Source organism: Euphorbia lathyris, chromosome 4, assembly GCF_963576675.1.
Source record: "Euphorbia lathyris chromosome 4, ddEupLath1.1, whole genome shotgun sequence".
In the NCBI taxonomy this organism is placed as follows: domain Eukaryota; kingdom Viridiplantae; phylum Streptophyta; class Magnoliopsida; order Malpighiales; family Euphorbiaceae; genus Euphorbia; species Euphorbia lathyris.
Genome location: NC_088913.1, coordinates 54,510,963 through 54,527,978, shown reverse-complemented (window position 1 = coordinate 54,527,978; position 17,016 = coordinate 54,510,963). Strand labels below are relative to the sequence as shown.

General features: G+C 37.3%; 1 protein-coding gene across 4 annotated transcripts; it reads right to left on the bottom strand.

The window, feature by feature from the left end:
* Positions 1-318: 318 nt before the first annotated feature.
* Positions 319-4,932, bottom strand: LOC136227891 (uncharacterized). Of its 4 annotated transcripts, XM_066016676.1 has the most exons (4): positions 4,691-4,932; positions 2,607-4,462; positions 1,529-1,892; positions 319-1,446 (listed from the first exon to the last, which is right to left on the bottom strand). In XM_066016676.1, the coding sequence occupies exon 2, from the start codon at positions 4,415-4,417 to the stop codon at positions 3,665-3,667; it is 753 nt and encodes a 250-aa protein (XP_065872748.1). In that variant the 5' UTR covers positions 4,418-4,462; positions 4,691-4,932; the 3' UTR covers positions 319-1,446; positions 1,529-1,892; positions 2,607-3,664. The 4 variants fall into 4 exon arrangements, with proteins under 4 accessions (XP_065872748.1, XP_065872746.1, XP_065872750.1 ...); XM_066016674.1 differs by having other exon boundaries at positions 1,529-4,462; XM_066016678.1 differs by lacking the exon at positions 1,529-1,892 and having other exon boundaries at positions 319-839.
* Positions 4,933-17,016: the final 12,084 nt, after the last annotated feature.

Here is a 17,016-nt window from a genome sequence, read left to right as displayed (position 1 = left end):
CCAATATCATTGCATTTTGTAGCTTAACCAATATCATTATAAAATGATCAAATAATTGTACCTTAACCAAAAGCAACTAAATGACAGATGCTTCTACTACAATATAAGCAATTAAATTACTAACTAATAAGGCTAAAAAGTGAACAATTTCATAACACTTTATTTCATTTCTTAATAAAACAATTAAATAACCAAATAATAAGACCAAGAAGTGAGCAATTAAATGGCCAATTAAAGGTTAGGAATTGAACAATTGCACAATGCTTCTGCAATGCAGTAAAACATATCAGTGTACTTCATTCATTAATTTCCAATGAATTTAAAACATGAGTATTTCATTCAGTAATTCCAAAATTACATATTAATTCCAAAAATGGCATATGCCTCAAACAGGTGACAAGTTCACAATGCATCAATTACATATTAATTCCAAAATATGCCATTCAAAATGACATATATCCTAACATCAGAAAATGTCACTACTGCATAACAAAAGTAACAAGTTTATCAAAATGGCAAATTCCTTGAAAAATTAAAGCCCTGGAACAAGTTTATGATTCACATGTTGATTGGTTCTAACAGGCTGGGCAGCAACTGAATTTGCAGGCTGACTTTCTGCATTAGTGAGCTGATTTTCTGCAGATGCTCTTCTGGCTAAGCTCTTCTTGTTAATTCCATTTCTTTTTCTGATCTCATTTGCTGCATCTGGCTTGAAGTCATTGCATTTTTTCTTTCCACTTCAGTTTTGGAGGCTGAAAACCAATATCTCCAGTAACTTCAGCTGAATTTTTTACATTCCTTGCACCAGTTGTAAGGAAATTCCCTTCTAGTCTACCAAACTATATAAACACATAAAAAATGAAAAAAATGCAAGAACAATATAATCAGATTCTGCAAATAATATAATCAGATTCTGCAGATTTTGCAAATAATAATATAATCATATATGATCAGATTCTGTAGATTTTGCACATAATATAATCAATATGATCAGATTCTGCAGATTCTACAAACAATATAACCAACATGATCAAATTCTGCAGATTTTTGCACACAGTATAATCAATATCATCATATTCTGCAGATTCTACAAACAATATAACTAATATGATCAGATTCTGCTGATTCTGCAAACAATATAACAAAATTATGCTGATTTTACAAACAATATAATCACATATGCCTAATCAGCCAACATCAACATATATAATCAGCTAACATATACAACTATATTCTGATATTCTAGACAACGGTAAATTGAATGAACTTTTGTACTTCACTTGCTTGTACACCGTAACTTGTCATCCTTGGCCTCTTATATGAAGATTGCTGCCTACGTTGAATTGCATTGACATGTTTAGTAATAGGCATATTTCTGACTTACAACGATGGTTGATTATTTTGAACAACTTGCATGCCAACACACATTGAGTTTGAAGTTGAACCCTATAAAACCAACTTCATATTTGAGAAAAACAATAAAATTACTAAATTATTTAATAAATTTAACAGAATAAGCTAAACTTACCTCTATTCCAGCAGATTTTCTCAGTTTACATCCCTTTTTGTTATGTCCATCAACCTTGCAATATGAACATGTCATTGGTGTGCCCTTGCGTGTATATTTACCAATCTTTTTAGGTTCATCTTTTGATTTTCTTCTATTTTTCTTAGGTCTACCCGGCAGTGCCTTCACTTCAGGTGGTTCAATTTTTGGATTGGTTGAATGAGGCCACATTTTCATGTTAAAAACAGGCTGGATTGAGTTTGAATATGCCTTGATATATGTTGTCTTGTGGTACCAATGGGCAACAAAGTGCAAAGGGTCTAATCCTTGCCTATGCATTGCAGCAATGACATGTGGACAGGGAATGCCCTTTAATCCCCAAGATCTACAAGAGCATGATTCTTTCTTCAAATCAACAATGTGTATGTATGATCCTTTAACTACGTCAAAACCAAAATCACCATTCCAATTTATGCCACATTTCATTACTCTTGACGTATTTTTCTCTAAAACCTCCATGGCCATTGGAGATATATCACTAATCCACTTCTTTTCCATAAAATTCCTCATGTCTACTATCTTATTCATCATTTTCAGCCTAACTTCTTCCAATATTGAGACTATGATTTTGTGTCTTGCACTAAGTATCCACCCATTAAAACTTTAAGACATGTTATTATCAACTACATCACACTTAGTAATCATTGAGAACTAAGTCCTACACTATGTTTCCTTATTGTAGGAAAGCAAATCCTCTACAATATTTTCCCCTAATTTACTTAAAGCATCCAAACTTTCTTTGAATTCAGCTTCAAATGTTGATTTACAGCATCTCCAAAAATGGTTCCTACGTTCTACACCTCTCCATTTTTTAGCCCAATTGGCAAGAATGTGCCTTCCACACATTATATGCTCTACATTGGGTAAAACCTCTTCAATTGCTGGTATTAGACCCCAAGTGAACATAAAGAGATTAATTTAGTCTAATGCAGTAAAGAACCCAAAATGCAATGGTATCAAATTTTGAAATTAAGAATGCACTATATAAACTGAAATTAAGAGTGCACTATATAAACTAAAATTCACAAATAAACCATACCTTTTGCATATCTGTGACAACAGTATATCCATCTCCAGTTCCCTAACTTAAGTCTTCTTATAAGATTTCAATAAACCATTTCCATGTTGCTTGGGTTTCTGAGTCCACCACAGCCCATGCAATGGGATATATTTGATGGTTACCGTCCTTTGCTATAGCAACTAACATTTGACCTTTGCATATTCCCTTAAGGAAATTTCCATCCAGCCCTATACATTTCCTGCAACCATCTTTAAAACCTTGCTTCAATGCATTGAAACAGATATAAATCCCCCTAAACAACAACCTGACAGGAATCCCCTTTCTATCTACATAGACAACACATGTACTCCCAGGATTTGACCTTAACAACTCATCTTTATAATCATAAAGTCTTTCAAACTCCAATCTATAATCACCCATAAATTGCTCCATAATCTTTTGCTTAGCTTTCCTACAAACTGTCTTCCCTACATAAATCTCTAGTTTTGTTTTCACGATATCTTGCATTTGCCATAGCTTGATCCCTAGATTTTCAGTGACTCGTTCCTTGAAGTATTGAACCAAAAATCTAGTATTGCAATTTCTGTTCGTGTTTGTTCTATAACATGTGTGGATAGGGTAGTATGTCTTGATGGTGAAATTCTGTGATCTTTTCTCCAAGCTTGCAAATAAATGCCATGAACAAGTTTTCAGACATTTAGCCCTCACTCTGTCACTGTCATTTGGCCTAATTGTCAATTGCACACCCTTCCTCACAGCATATTTGGGTAATGCTTCTCTAAACTGATGCACATTCTCAAACACCATCCCCAATTCCCATAATGACTCCTCGCAATTAGGATCATAATGAATCCTTTTATTTCTCCTCCTCCTTGGTACTCTACTGCACCCTCAACTTCGGCTTCCTCCTCATCTTCTGATCCAAAATTGTCTGCATCAGGGCTATCAATATGGTCTTCATCACCCCCAAGTCTTCCACCATATATTTCTCCACCTTTTAACCAATCATTAAACCCAATATCATTTCCCACTTCTTTCAATTCAATTTCTTTTGGTCCAGGACCCCTGTTCCTTTTTTATCTTTCCCTTCTATAACTTGAAACTGATTTTTTTATTTGTTGTACCTCTTCATCTTTATCACTACCCTCATCATCTTCAAGTTCTACTCCATATAACTCATCTTCAGTTGTAGCAGATTCACTCCCTGATCCACTTTTATAACCCGAGGAAACCAATTCTTCCTCCTTATCTATATCAGTTCTAGCTCTATTCTCTAAATCACAGTTACCTTCAAGATGAACATGTTCATTTCCTGCATCATTACTTGTGTACACAACAGGCAGCTCAATTTCATCACTACCTAGGTCAATAGGAGGCAGTTCTACTTCATTTAAGGCATTAGATGCACTGCATATGTAAACAAAAGGCAACTCTGCTTTATTTATGACACTGAATGTACGGTTAATTACCATATTAGCCACACTTTCCACACTTGTCCTACTATTGTCCACATCAGTACCTTGGGTTCCATCTACATCCTTCACATTTCCAACCCCACTAATAAAGTCCACATAAACATCAACAATTTTCCCATTTTCTAAACCTTTAATCATATCCATAACCACCCCATCATTTACAATTTCAATGAAATGGTTTGTACCCTTAGGTTGGTAATACAGAGGACCACACTTTTTATATTCTAAAATATCTCTCACAACCCAAAGAAGTTCCAAACGACTTATTTTATCGGGATACATGTTATCTACCACTTCCTCACTACCCTCCAATGTATTTTCTACATCCTCCATTCTCCTTAAGATTCCCTCCATGATGCCATCTACTTTTGAATAACATTTCACCGAATTTTCAACTATCTGACAAAAAGAAACAATAGATAAGAATCTTACAGACCAATTTGACAAGCTAAACCTTACAAAAGCAAAAGCAACAGAGAATCGCAATAAACAATGTAGACTGACCCCACAAAAAAAGGAAGACCAAAAAATACCCTTTTTATTCATACATTATAACCATTTTACTCACATGCTTACCTTCCCTCAAAATAAACATCCAAGTACGCAATCATTTAAAGCAGAACTAACCTTGGGAAAATTATCTTCTCTGCAAGCCAACTCTATCCTTTAATATAAGATTCACTGATTATGTTAGCTATAGATGTCGAATGATTGAACCACCAAGACTTCAAATTATCTTTTCTGTAAGCAAATCTTCAGCCGATTTCAAAAGAGTAAAAGAGATTAATGAATTTTGATAAAAAAAAATTCTAAGTTTGATCAGAGAGTGATAGAAATTTTGGGTTTTATGTTTGTATCTTAGGGTCTCTTCGTATTCATCAAAACAATTTTAGGTTTTATTTGTATTTGAGAGTACTTTTGCCTATGTGGCCATTTTTAATGATGTGTAAAAAAAATTGACATGTGGACTGCGCGTGTAGTTCAAATTCTACATTGATCTGCAATTTTTTTGTACTTGGGTATTTATGTATTATGGTTTTGACAAGTTTAGGGGTAACGAGACCTTCCTTAAGTTTAAGGGGCCACTCAATTATTTTTGACAAGTTCAGGAGGTTTTTGATGCATTGTGCCTAATTAAAATATAATAATAATGAGTCAATTTATTAATGGCTTGAACAACCGAAAGGCAATCCAATTGAACTACCACATTAATTCTACTTGGCAATTTAATCCACGGTAGTGCTTTCCGAATCGTTATTGCCTCTGTCATAACTGGTTCAATCCATCGGTATGAGCCTCTCTCAACTTTTCAAGTAAACGGATGTCCTCACATCTTCATGCTATTTAATTCACATTCCATTATTACCGTTTGAAATCCTTCGAAAAGCCAATTAAGATGTCGATTACCTCCTATTTTTATCTGTACCGCATATAAGATCACTGACGTATCCAACACAACACCAAGTGTCAAACCCGACCCAAAATAGAATCGGATATGATAGTGAGACATTACCATAAACGTGTACGAGTTAGAAGTAACATTTCACAATTAAAGTTTAAGAAATTCCAATTTTATTTGAAACTTAAGAAACGTTTTAAAACTTACTTTTACATTTAGAATATGTCCAAAAATTACTTATAATTTCCATTTGCGAATCTTTTTCTTTTGATTTTTATTAAAATGAGTTTAAAACATAGAAAATGTGGTCAAACTCACAAATTAGTATCATAATTCAACATTTCAATCCAAAATTTTGCATAACACAACTTCATTAGCTTTCAAACTTGGCAATTCAAGTGCCTAAATATTCAGCAAGCACAAAATTTTTCATATATCTACATGTACAAAATGGCATGCAATACCCTAAAAGACGACTTGGACAACTATGGTCGTGTCTAATCCTCACCCTAGTGTCCAATACCTCCCTCAGTACCTCGTACTTCTTCGCCTAAAAACATTAAAACATTTGGAAATGTGTGACAGAAATCTAAGTGAGTAACTATCAACTATAGGAACTAGTTTTTACTAAAAATAGCTATGTGTATACATTTGTAAAAACATTTAACCAAATCAATCTTTAAACTTTATAACTTGTAAATAACATTTTTATTCAATTAACCAACTAAAACGTAATTATAACCAATAACCTCAAATCACACTTAACCAAAACATAATGATCTTTATATAAACACTTTACAAAAAACCAAAGTTCAAATCAAAATCAAAATTGTATCCATCATCGAGTATCCCCTTGTATATTGATCCACAACACCTAAACATATTTGGGACGTCTCTTTTGGCCTTGTCTAATCTCGTATTGGTCTTACCCAACACTATGTATACAAGCCATGTTCCTCACTAAATATAGTTTTCAAATATCGAAATCACCCGTCCGGACTACTCCCGATGGATACTAAACCATTTTCTATTAAAATACCAACCAGATCGAAATTCACCAAAAGTTCCAACCAAACTTCAATATCTATAAATGTTTCCATCAAAATAACCATTTAACCCTTTAAGAAATCTAATTCAACATCAATTGAACCTGTTGGGTTATGTCCTATAGACAATTATTTTAGGATATAAATATTTATAAATGAGTTGTTCTTTTAATCATTTGTCTTATGAGATACGATATGTTTAACTATATAAAGGCATTAATCTTTTATCATAACTAATTAAGCTAGATAAAAGAAATCTCAAGTTTATTTAGCTGATCATAAAGTGTTCATATAAGCATGAAGTGAGACTAAACTTTATAGTAACCCAATAAACTTAAAACAACCCCAAGTCAAGTAATGTGTTCATGGGATTAACATAGTGCTGCTGAGACTTGTATGTAATAATGTCTTCTATTGTGAATAGAGAGTCGATCTCACAAGCTTTAGGTATTCGGATATCTAGGCAGTTACATGGATCCTGTGAAGGAAGAGTTTATTAGGATTGGGGACCTGATTTGAGATAACAGGATGGATGGATTTATCTAGTGTCACATGTTTCATCTCAATTGTATTAGTAGGTGTAAGTAATCCTCAGACTCAAATAATCGTTAATTAGTGATTCTGGATCATGGAGTATGGTGCTTTGACTCTATCTGAACACGGTCAATAACAGAGAGGACTCTAAGGTGTGTGAGGACAGGTGTTGGGTATCACATAAAGTAATTGTGTGGTAGTTAACGTTGGATTGAGCATTCGTCACTTCTAATAAATAGAAGATATATCCATGGGCCTCTTGTGGAAGAATTAACTTGAAATCCTTGCAATGTAATAAGGTTAAGAGTAGAAATTGAGATTTCACTTAACATATCTATTCGAAGTTAATTCTACTTGAACAAGTAAAACTAACGTCTCATTATATGTAACTTGACATGTTCCATAGTTACAGATTCTTTTAAAGGATATAGTTGATGAAGGATCGAATTATACTGGACCTAATACAGAAAGGTAAACATCGGTATCAACCTAACTTCTTATCGTTCTGGGAGAATGTGACAATTCTGCCAATAACAGTCTACGCACTCATTCCGTTATATGTTTAGTTGAAATTGATTTGGTTAAATTAATTCCAATAAACATATACGGTTAGTAGGGGTAAGAACCTAATGGGTCATACATAGAATTAAGACCAAATGATGAAATTATAATTTGAGAGGGAGGACTATAGGGGCTGAAATATGTAGGGGATAATTAAGTTGAATTAATTGATTTATTTAGAAATTATAATTAGATTATATATATGATTAAATCAAGGCTTACGAAAGGCGGATGGAGAGATCCCGTTCCGGTGGCGGGCCGGCACTGGTTAGGGAGGGGCGGTCGGAGGAAGGAGAGCGGGTTGCGGATGGGGTGAGGGCTGCGCCAGCTCGGCTGGGAGGACAGAAGGAGGAAGGGGGGCATGAGGCGGCTGGGATGGTGGCTGCAGCAGCTTGGTTTGGCGGTCAGATGGAGGGAGGAGATGGGGGCGGTATGGTGAGGTGGCCGGGATCGGCTGGATCGGCTGTTTCGGCAGCTGTCCTGGCGATTGATTCGGACACTATTTCGATGCCGGTAGGGTTATGCGATGCGGGCTTGTCCAACATAAATAAGGGAAAGGCGAGGGAGGCAGACTCGGTGGCGCCGGCAATGGAAGGGGAGGCTGCTGGCGGGGAGGGCAGCTCTGATGAGAAGGGCGGGATAGAGCCGTCTGGAGTGTCAGGCGAGGCAACGATAATTCCTACAGAGGCTTTCAATAAATCCTTGTATACTGGGAACCTTAAATTATCATGGAAGGATACTGTTATGGGGATTGTAGAGGAAGAGAATTCCACCACTGGAGGGATGGCGGATGAGGAATGGGAGGAGATTCTTTCAGACTCAGATGTAGAGGATGATGAGCAAGATGACCCGTTGTGTCCTGTTATTCGTTTATCGTCTGCTGATAAACGTTCCCTTCGGTCCAAATGGAAATTATCTTTAATCGTGACTGTCCTAGGGAAAAAATTGAATTTAATTATTTTGCACAGAGAATTCATGCTCAGTGGGCAAGGAAAGGGAAAATAAGTATAACTGACTTGGAAAATGATTATTATGTAATTAAATTTACACAAGCCGAGGATTATGAAGCAGTTATTAATGGTGGGCCACATATTATATCTAACCATGTTCTTGCCATTAGGCCCTGGGTTCCTAATTTTAATCCAAGGGATTGTTCAGTTAACAAGATTCTGACTTGGGTGAGATTCCCAGGTCTCCCAATTGAGTATTATAATGAAATTTTCCTTAAGAAGATTGCAGGCTTGTGGGGAACGTCCATCACGTGGACAAAACTACAATTAGAGCTGAAAGAGGCAAGTTTGCTAGGGTTTGTATTGATATTGACCTAGCAAAACCCCCTTTTGTCTAAATTCTGTCTTCAAAATACCATCTACTTTATTGAGTATGAAGGTATCCATAACATATGTTATGAACATGGGATGTTTGGGCACAATTATGAAGGTTGCCCTAGGAAGAAGAAGGAAAGCGAGGTTGTTGCAGAGGCCATTTTGGTTAGGGAAGAGGGGATCCAGGAGGATGGGAAAAAATTTGGTCCTTGGATGGTTGCTAAGCGTTCTGGGAGAAGGAGGACGTGTGCCCCAGTGGCCCACAATCTTCCTCCTGATATTATTAGTAATCAAAGTCTGCCCCAGAAGGATAGTGGAATGAAGGAGATGTCTAGCCCAAAGGATCGTGTTGTACCTGACAATCCTTTGGAGGTTTGCTCTGGCTCAAGGTTTAGGGCTCTACTTGTGGAAGATGATCAAGACCCTGATTCTATTGATGTGCAAAGAGAGTTGCGAATGCCAGACTTAGAGCCTGATGATCCGATGGATAACAATATGGAGATGGTCAACCTTTTGTTTGAATCCAAAGATGATCATCAGGATTATTCTCAGACTCACTTTTCTCAAGTTTCTGAGAGGAATAATGAGGTTAGTCTTTCTAAACTCAGCATTGAGACTAGAAATGGGAAAACCATGGGGGTTAATAAAATGAAAATGAAAAACCTGAAGGGTAGTCAAAAGAATTTCCAAAATTCTTTTAGTACCTTGGAGAAAAGGGGGGCGGCATGTACCTCCACTAGGCTCTTAGGAGCCCCGAATAAATACCTGGCTTAGTTGGGCAGGCCTGGGTTTGCTGTCCTTTTTTGATGGATCTGTTTGTTTGGAATGTGAGAGGAGCGGCTAGCAAGGCGACCCGCATCCATGTAAAGGATTTAATTAAACAGTTTAACCCTTCTTATTTTGCGTTATTAGAAACCAAAGTTAGTGGAGTTAAAGCTGATGAGGTGGTTAGTTTATTTAAAAGTTGGAAGTGTGTCAGGTCGGAGGCCACGGGTCGGGCTGGTGGGATTTGGCTTTTCTGGAAGCCGGGTCTTGTTCAGTTTGATATCGTGTTGTGTTGGAAATTAGGGTAAGGTATAGCAACGGAAATATAAAAATTTTAACCTATTTCCATTAACCCTAGGATCCGTTAATCGTTATTTCATATAAAGAGGGATAAGAAGAATTACCTTTTGATGATCAATCTACCGTTGTTAATGAAGTGCCCACAACTCTTCTCCGAGTTCCCAAACACGAAATAAAACACGGGAAGATTAATTTAGAATCAACCGTTGAATAGCAACCAAAGTAGATTGCCTCTAATTAATCAACACAAGATCAAGGATAAAAGAAATAGATGAAATCAATTGATCGGAAGGAAGCCGTAGAAAATCTCATCCTCGAACTGGGGGTGTCGAAATTTTCTCTCTCTTGCACTATAGGGGATTTTGAAAATCTCTCTAGGGTTTGCACTAGTGGATTTCAAAAATCCTAGGGAAGGGGTATTTATAATCTCTTGTATCTAATCCCTAGTTAGATAGAATTAGGTTACTGAATAGGAATTCAATTCGGAATAGAATTCCTAATTATTATCTCATTATATATCTAATATATTAAGGATAATAATAATAACCTTATTGGATAATAATAGGAGTATTATAATCTAATTAAAACTCCTAACTTATTTATCTCTTAATTAATTTAATTCATAATCCTAATCTAATTAGAATTAATAAAATCAAATTAATCATTCATGTATTTCACTACATGAATTTCGACCCCCCCTTGGTCCATGGGCCTTATTGGGCTCAATTGGGCTTCCATCAATTAATTAACATCTATCTCTCTTTTAGGTTCCAAGTCTTATGTGTGACCCATTAGGTTCTTATTGCTTCTAGCCGTATGCAACGTTATTAAATAATTTTCAAAGAATTATATTTAATCTTTGCATAACGGAATGATGTACATAGTATGTGATTAGCAAGTCCGTAATCATTCTCCCAGAGCTATAAGAAGACAGGTTGATTCTGTCGTTAACCTTTCCGTATTAGTTACAGTATAATTCGATCCTTTATCAACTACATCCTTGAACTGAATCTTATGACTATGGATGATGTCAAGTCACATATAGCGAGACGTTCGTTTTACTTGTATAAGCCGAGTCAAATCAAATAGATAGGTTAAGTGAAATCTGTATTTCAAGTCTTAAGCTATCACCTTGCAGGGATTTAGAGTCGAGTCTTCCACAAGCGATCCTTGGATGTATCTCCCATTTATCGGGAGTGATAAATGCTCAATCCAATATATAACGATCCCGCAATCACTTCCTGTGATACCCAACGTCTACTGTTCACACCCTAGAGTCATCTCTGTTAAGGGTCGTGTTACACCAGAGTCAAAGCGTCACATTCCGTAATCTAGAATACCAATTAATATTCCTTTGAGTATGAGGATTAGTTATACCTATTAATACCAATGAGATGAACAAGTGACAAGGATGAATCTACCCATCCTGTTAGCTCAAATCGGATCCCCAATCCTAATGAACTACTTTTCATCGGATCCATGTAACTGTCCAGATATCTGTATATATGAAGCTTGTGAGATTAGCTTTCTGTCGGACAGAAGACATTGTTACATGCAAGTCTCAACAGTGATATATCAATCCTAAACATATCACTTGACTTGGGGTGGTTTTAAGTTTATTAGTTTATTATAAAGTTTTGTCTCACTTCATGCTTGTATGAACACTTTATAATCACTTTAAAACAAACTTACGGATTTCCTTTTATTAGACTTTATTTAGTGCTTTAAAAGGGATTGCCTTTATATAGTTATAAAACATATATCTCATTAAAACAAATGATATAAAGAACAATTCATTTATATTAAGTTTGTATCCTAGAACAATTGTCTATAGGACACTAAACCCCAACATGTTGATGGATAAGCAATTTATTCACAGTAAAGTTACTTATCCTGGTAATAAAACCTTCTTTATCACTGTGGTGTATGCTGATCCTATCCTTGCTAATCGTAAACGTTTGTGGGAGGCTTTGTTTTCTTTAAGCACGGGTACGGTGGATGCTTGGTTCATTGATGGAGATTTTAATGATATTGCCCTTATGAGTGATCAAAGAGGGAGAGGTAATCATTATATTAATCGTTGCCTCAATCATAAACAGAATATGGATCTTTGTGGTCTGTCCGATCTTGGAGCAGTTGGTCATAAGTTTACTTGGAAACGTAATAGTACCTTTGTTCGTTTGGACAAAGTTTATGCTAACATTGTGGCCCAGAGTAGGTTTCCTGAAGCATTTGTGTTGAATCTTCCTTTCCGTTATTCTGATCATTGTCCGATATTAGTCAGGCTGATGAAAGCTCCTCGTTCTAAAGGGATAAGACCTTTTAGGTATCTGGTGGCTTGGGAATCTCATCACGAGTTCAAGAATTTTGTTCATGATAATTGGAAACCCCAGTCCAATGTGCTTATGGCTGCGGAAGGTTTTACAAGGAATGTGGTGGGTGATGCGCCTCACGACGTTCGCACCGCGAGACTCACTAAGGGATAAGTGTACCCCGTCGTTATCAAGTAATAAATTTCTGGTTAAGTCCAGGTTATCGTCCACAAGATTTATTTCTGCAAGTATCGAGTTACTTGGTTTCAGGTGTTATCTAGGCTTAGGGGGTTTTGAGTTGGTTTTTCTTAAGTTAATCTACTCCTAGGTTGGATTATACTACTCCTAGCTAAGTTATCCGATTCTAACTAAGTTATTCTACGCCTAATTAAGTTACTCTACCCCTAATTAAGTTAAACTACTCCTAAGTGATCTTTTACCAATGCAATTATCCGAAGGAACGCGAAGGGATACGATGATAATGAAAATAGATTGTTTAAGCAATTGAATTAAAACCTAAGTCACTTGTGTCCGAGGCGATTAACCCGACCTATCCTCCTAAAGTCCCTAGTTCGTGATTCCCTTGTGAGGCCAAAACTAGCTCTAAGGCTCGGCAATTTGGGCTTAATCTTCTATAGGGTCGTCAATCCTATAGGCACTGACTAGGTCAGATTCAGCTCGCAATATGTGCCAACTTGATTTTGGGATTATCGAATGAGTTAAACCAATCAGACAAAGCGTAAGACAAAGATTAAAGCATTAAAACAATTGAATGAACAAGAACTATAATATATATCAAAGATGAAAGTATTGTCACGAAGTTACAATGAGCCTAGGATTCATAACATGTATCAGAGGCTAGACAGAATATAAAAGAAGAAAAATCCCTTTCAGGGAACCTGTCTACCAATGCAGGCGTCTTCCTAGGACTTAAGGATGGATCTTGAGCAATCCTCGGTGAACGGAGCTTCGGAGGTGTCTTCAATGGAGGTTTGAAGGATATGGAGGAGGTGGAGAGGATTTCTCAAGATGAAAAGCTAAGAAAATTACAAAGATAAAAAATACCTAATTGACATTGGAAAAATCCTATTTATAGAAGCGGTTCGGGCCCTCTTCTTGACCTAATTGGTGTCCTTATGCGTGTAGGAAGTCGTGGGGTCCATCGTGGCATCGTGGGGGCGGAATTGGTCTTTTTGACCAATTCCCGCAGGTCTGCTCGCCGAGCAGGCACTGCTGCTCGGCGAGCTGGCCTGCGAAGGCCAGCTCGCCGCGAGCTGGCCGCGCCAGCTTGTACGAGCAGGCCCCTAAGGGCCTGTTCGACGAGCCGGCATGGCCAGCTCGGCGAGCTGGCCTAAAATAGGCCAGTTCGTCGAGCAGTCTAGCCCGATGCGCTCCCGCGCGGTCGCCGAAATGCCAATAACGTGTCTTTTCGCTTGAACTTATCCATGCGCATGCACAAAAAACTCCAAACAACATTAGTCCAAAGGCTAAATTGACCCGCCAATCGCTTATTTTAGCAAACGCTTCGTTTGGTGTGACTTTTGACGGATCAATTAGCTTCGAAAGATAACGAAATTATTAGATGCATGCCAATTTGGCCGTATTTGCCTAAATTGATCACAAAATGAGCCTAAACAGCGAAAAGTAAATAAAACATTTCCAATTTCTAACTAACTCACACAAAAGCATTTAAATGCGAGAATTTGCTCGCTTATTAACTAAATAACACTAAAACCCGTCCTAAAACCGTACCCAAAGATAGGGTTTTTTGACCCCTATCAAACCTCCTCGCACTTAAAACTTTACTTGTCCCCAAGTAAACTAAAAAAACTAAACCCGTAATCACAAACAAGCTAGAAGACCTCCCGGTTTGACTAGGTGTTTGACATAATTTCGAGCATCTGTAATCACATGCATTCGGAAATACAAAGTAGAGACACGATATCCAAAAGCCGCATTTTAATTATCATAGGTCATATGTTTTAAGCAAAAGGACACATGTTCAATTAAACGAGCTTGAGGGGATCGCCAAGTAAAACACCTCACCATAGGTAGTTCACTCATTTCACACAATTTTGGTGGCTAAAGTGTTTACTCTCGGCTTATGTTCTTGCTTAGGATTACGTTGATTTTGCACGTTCATCTGAGTTCCTCTACTATGCTATATGACTCCGATGATATCAAAAACAGCCTCGAATTGGGGTTGTAATGTGGTTAGAGGGTTAAAGGTACAACAAGGGTTAATAGTTCTAGCGCTAGAAAAACAAAGTTCAAATGGCTTTAGAAAATATGAAGTCATTGAGCTTTTTATTCATCCATTATTCTCTTTTTGGGATGTTTTCTTGAGACGTTTTGATTTAAAGAACTGGGGAATGAAGTTCTCCCCTTTTAGTTCGTCTCTTTTCTTTTCTTTTCTTTTTTCTGTTTTTCTGTTTTTCTCTTTTTTTTTCTTTGGATAGTGATGCTCATTCACTTCTTAGCTTTTTGGCTTGCTACTATAATGCCATAAACAAAGAAAAAGCGCTAGAGGAAAACAAAGGCTCAATTTGAGCTTTGCAAAAACTTTGGGTTAAGTAGCAAACCAAGTGGTGGTTTGCAAAAATAGGTTAGAACGAAAGAAAAAGCTATAAACTACAAAAATATAGGCTCAAAGGGGCTTCCTAGAGTGGATGAAAAAGAGGAAATAAGGTAAAGAAAAAGGGTTAATTCTAATGAGGCTGATTTCATCGTCTATCATATCAAATCATTGCATGTAGGTTCAACACAGTATTAGGTGCAAAATCTGTAATCTTCCACAAGTCAAAGCATTCACACAAAAATGTCAAGAAAAAGAGCTTTTTGATGTTCGCTCTTAGGCTCAAATTCAACTCACAATTCTTTGGGTTTCAATTTTGTGTTTACTAGTTCTCCCCAAACTCAAGTTTAACATCACATGCCTTCAATTCTTAAGTTATCTACCTAAGCAATGATTTTAGCATTTCTTCAAAAGTAGGGTCTAAATGCAAACTTTAGCTCATGCTTTTACAGATACAAGGATTGTGTCCTACACATAAACTAGTTGTCATACAATCTTAGATTCGGTTCTCAGCCCTCAAAGACAAATAACGAAGTTTAGATTCGAATGAGGTTCACGGTTTTAGGTCCTAAACATGCAAAACATAAATAAAACCCGAAAAACGCAAAACTAAACTAGACACGACGCAACAAAAATTTTAAAAAAAAATTATACGATTTTTGTAAGTTTGTCTACCCCTCCTTTTCACACTAAAAATATGCAATAAGTTCCATCATTGCATCACAAACCATAACGAACAAGTGCAAAAAGTTAGGGTGGAGAAGACAACTTACTGATCATCTTGAAGACGGAGGATTTGGACACCCGAAGTGTCTTTACCGAGATAAAGTTTGAGTCGATGTCCATTTACTTTCTGGGTGGTTCCATCATTCAATATAATCTTAACCATACCGGAGGGATGTGCGTCAAGAACTGAGAATGGTCCATACCATCTACTCTTGAGCTTGCCAGGGAAGAATCTCAATCGGGAGTTATAAAGCAGTACTTGGTCGCCTTTTTGGAAGGTTTTCCGCTGTACTCTTTTATCGTGCACCCTCTTGGTTCGTTCTTTGTACAGCTTGGCATTCTCGTAAGAGTTATATCGGAGCTCATCCAGTTCATGTAGTTGTGTTAACCGTAGGTCACCTGAAAGTTTAGGGTCGAAGTTTAGAAATTTCAGTGCCCAATAAGCTTTGTGCTCTAATTCAACAGGCAAATGACAAGATTTCCTGAAAACTAAACGGTAGGGGGACATTCATATAGGAGTCTTGAATGCTGTCCGGTATGCCCAAAGAGCATCGTCCAGTTTAAGACTCCAATCTTTTCTAGCATTCCCCACCGTTTTCTCAAGAATACGTTTTAGCTCTCTGTTTGACACTTCTACCTGACCACTCGTCTGAGGATGGTAAGGTGTTGCGACCCTATGGGCTACGCCATACTTTTGGAGCAACGTGTCAAACTGTTTATTGCAGAAATGGGATCCCCCCATCACTAATGATAGTCCGGGGGGTTCCAAATCTAGTAAAGATATTCTTTCTCAGGAATTTTATCACTACTCGAGCATCGTTTGTGGGTAAGGCTTCGGCCTCTACCCATTTAGAGACATAATCAAACGCGACAAGAATGTATTGGTTGGTGTGTGACATAGGGAAAGGTCCCATGAAGTCTATGCCCCAAACATCAAATAGCTCACAGACGAGTATGCCTTGTTGAAGCATCTCATTTCTCCTAGAGATATTCCCTACTCTCTGACATGCATCACAGTATTTAATATAACTATTGACACCACTATGCATTTGTGGCCACCAAAGCCCACTTTGGAGGATTTTTGCCACTGTCCTATTTGGCCCAAAGTGGCCGCCTGGTTCCCTAGAGTGGCACATGTTAATCACGGACTCTACCTCCTCCTCAGGTATACATCTCCTAATCATGCCATCAGTGCAGAATCGAAATAAATAAGGTTCTTCCCAAAAATATTGTTTGCTTTCAAACAAAAACTTACGTCTTTTGTTCGCATCTAAATCAATGGGAGGAATGTTATCAACTTTGTAGTTCGCGATGTCTGCAAACCAGGGGAGAGTTTTTACCGAATATAACGTTTCATCCGGGAATACCTCCTTGATTGCCTCATGCTCTAAGGATTGCTGATCTGACTCT

Bases quoted from the DNA above. Each gene is read 5' to 3' on its own strand.
- LOC136227891 (XM_066016674.1), bottom strand. From the start codon at position 4,417: ATGGAGGGAATCTTAAGGAGAATGGAGGATGTAGAAAATACATTGGAG.